Genomic DNA, 2,366 nt, shown 5'->3' with positions numbered 1-2,366 from the left:
TTCAATGATCACGGTTGCTCACGACTCCGTTCACGTGTTCCCATCCTGATCGATAACAGAAATATAATTCAATATTACTTTACCTAATATTACATGTTATACTTAATACAACAGTAATTATCTTTATTTCTTTTTAACAAATAATGAAAATTTAACTTTGAATAAATTGTGTCTTTTGTTTTTCACACTCAGTGTGTAGATATGTCTGCTGCCAGCTGTCTGCGATCTGAAGATCAGTTTCTGTGCTCCATCTGTCTGGATGTGTTCACTGATCCAGTCACCACACCATGTGGACACAACTTCTGCAAAAACTGCATCACTGAACACTGGAACAGTGATGACCAGTACCTGTGTCCGATGTGTAAAAAGGTTTTCAACACAAGACCTGAGCTTCACGTCAACACATTGTTCTCTGAGGTTGTTTCTCAGTTCAGACAGGAAGCTCAACAGAAAGCCAGCAGCAGCAGCTCAGAGCAACAAGCTGCCAAACCAGGAGAAGTTCCCTGTGACGTCTGTGCTGGAACCAAACTGAAGGCCCTGAAGTCCTGTCTGGTGTGTCAGACCTCCTACTGTGAGACTCACCTGGAGCCTCATCTGACAATATCACGTCTGAAAAGACATCAGCTGATGGACCCTGTGGAGAACCTGGAAGACAGGATGTGTATGAAGCACGATAAACCTCTGGAGCTGTTCTGTAAGACCGACCAGACATGTGTCTGCATGCTCTGCTCTGTTTTAGACCACAAGACACATGAGTTTGTACCTCTGAAAGAAGAATATGAAGGAAAGAAGGCAGAGCTGGGGAAGACAGAGGCTGAAATTCAACAGATGATCCAGAAGAGACGACTGAAGATTCAAGAGATCAAACAATCAGTCGACCTCAGTAAGGAAGATGCAGACAGAGAGAAAGCAGAAGGTGTTCAGGTCTTCACCGCTCTGAAGGAGTCTGTTGAGAGAAGCCTGAATGAGCTCATTGAGACGATTGAAGAGAAGCAAAGAACGACAGAGAAACAGGCTGAAGACTTCATCAAAGAGCTGGAACAGGAAATCTCTGAGCTGATGAAGAGAAGCTCTGAGGTGGAGAAGCTCTCACGCTCTGAAGACCACCTCCACCTCCTCCAAAACTTCCCGTCCCTGAAAGCTACTCAACCCACCAAAGACTGGACAGAGGTCAGCGTCCGTCCACCATCATATGAGGGGACTGTGGTGAGAGCTGTGACTCACCTGGAGGAGACGCTCAGTAAAGAGATGAAGAAGCTGCTCGGTGAGGTCGAGCTGAAGAGGGTCCAGCAGTATGCAGTGGATGTGACTCTTGATCCTGATACAGCATATTTCTGGCTCATCCTGTCTGATGATGAGAAACAAGTAAATGATAGTGATGTGAAGAAGAATCTCCCAGACAACCCAGAGAGATTTTCTTACTGTGTTTTTGTGTTAGGAAAGCAGAGTTTCTCTTCAGGCAGATCTTACTTTGAGGTTCAGGTTAAAGGGAAGACTGACTGGGATTTAGGAGTGGCCAGAGAGTCGATCAACAGGAAGGGAGAAATCACACTGACACCTCAGGATGGTTACTGGGCTATATGGTTGAGAAATGGAAATGAGTATGAAGCTCTTGATGACCCTCCAGTCATTCTCTCTCTGCAGTCTCAGCTTCAGAAGGTGGGGGTGTTTGTGGATTATGAGGAGGGTCTGGTCTCCTTTTATGACGTAGATGCTGCAGCTCTTATCTACTCCTTTACTGGCTGCTCCTTCACTGAGAAACTCTACCCATACTTCAGTCCCTGTCCTAATGATGGTGGTAAAAACTCTGCCCCTCTGATCATCTGTCCTGTCAATCAAACTGAGTAGAGTAATCACCTGTTTTATGTCATAAATGTGTCTTTGTTTTTGAAGAGAGTAAATAAACAAACACATTCTTGTTTATTATGAGAAAAAACACAAACTAGGATTTCTATCTAAAATTAAATCTCTATTTAAACATCTGATCAAATCCACAGAACTTTAGTTTCATTTCTAGTCAAAAACACAAAGGCTGTAATAAGTGCTGAAACACTTAATGACAGAACAACAGAAATGAATTGATTGATTGATAATCATTTAAATTATTTGTCAGACAAACATTCTCAGGCTCCATCTTTTTAAATGTGAGGTTTTGCTGCTACTCTCTGCTGTATATGATGGTAACTGGAATATTTTTGGGTTTTGGACTGTTGGTCAGACAAAACATTCAAAGACACCTTGAACTCTTAGAAACTGTGATGAATATTTTCACTATTTTCGGACATTTTATAGATTAAATAATGATTCAAAAACAGGTTAAAATAAGATTATTCATTAATGAAAATAATCATTAGTTGCAGCTCTAC

At 41.9% G+C, this 2,366-nt stretch overlaps 1 protein-coding gene across 1 annotated transcript; it reads left to right on the top strand.

Annotated features, from left to right (window-relative positions):
• The first annotated feature begins 201 nt into the window (after positions 1–201).
• On the top strand, positions 202–2,026 carry LOC121880500 (E3 ubiquitin-protein ligase TRIM21-like). Its single transcript, XM_042387743.1, has one exon. It carries the CDS (start codon positions 202–204, stop codon positions 1,846–1,848), a length of 1,647 nt encoding a protein of 548 aa, XP_042243677.1. The 3' UTR covers positions 1,849–2,026.
• The last annotated feature ends 340 nt before the right edge of the window (positions 2,027–2,366 follow it).

The sequence above is a fragment of the Thunnus maccoyii genome, chromosome 2 (assembly GCF_910596095.1).
Source record: "Thunnus maccoyii chromosome 2, fThuMac1.1, whole genome shotgun sequence".
Taxonomy (NCBI): Eukaryota; Metazoa; Chordata; class Actinopteri; order Scombriformes; family Scombridae; genus Thunnus; species Thunnus maccoyii.
This window is presented reverse-complemented; position numbering and strand designations above follow the sequence as displayed.

Excerpts from the sequence above, each read along its gene's own strand:
- LOC121880500 (XM_042387743.1), top strand. The coding sequence starts at position 202 with ATGTCTGCTGCCAGCTGTCTGCGATCTGAAGATCAGTTTCTGTGCTCC.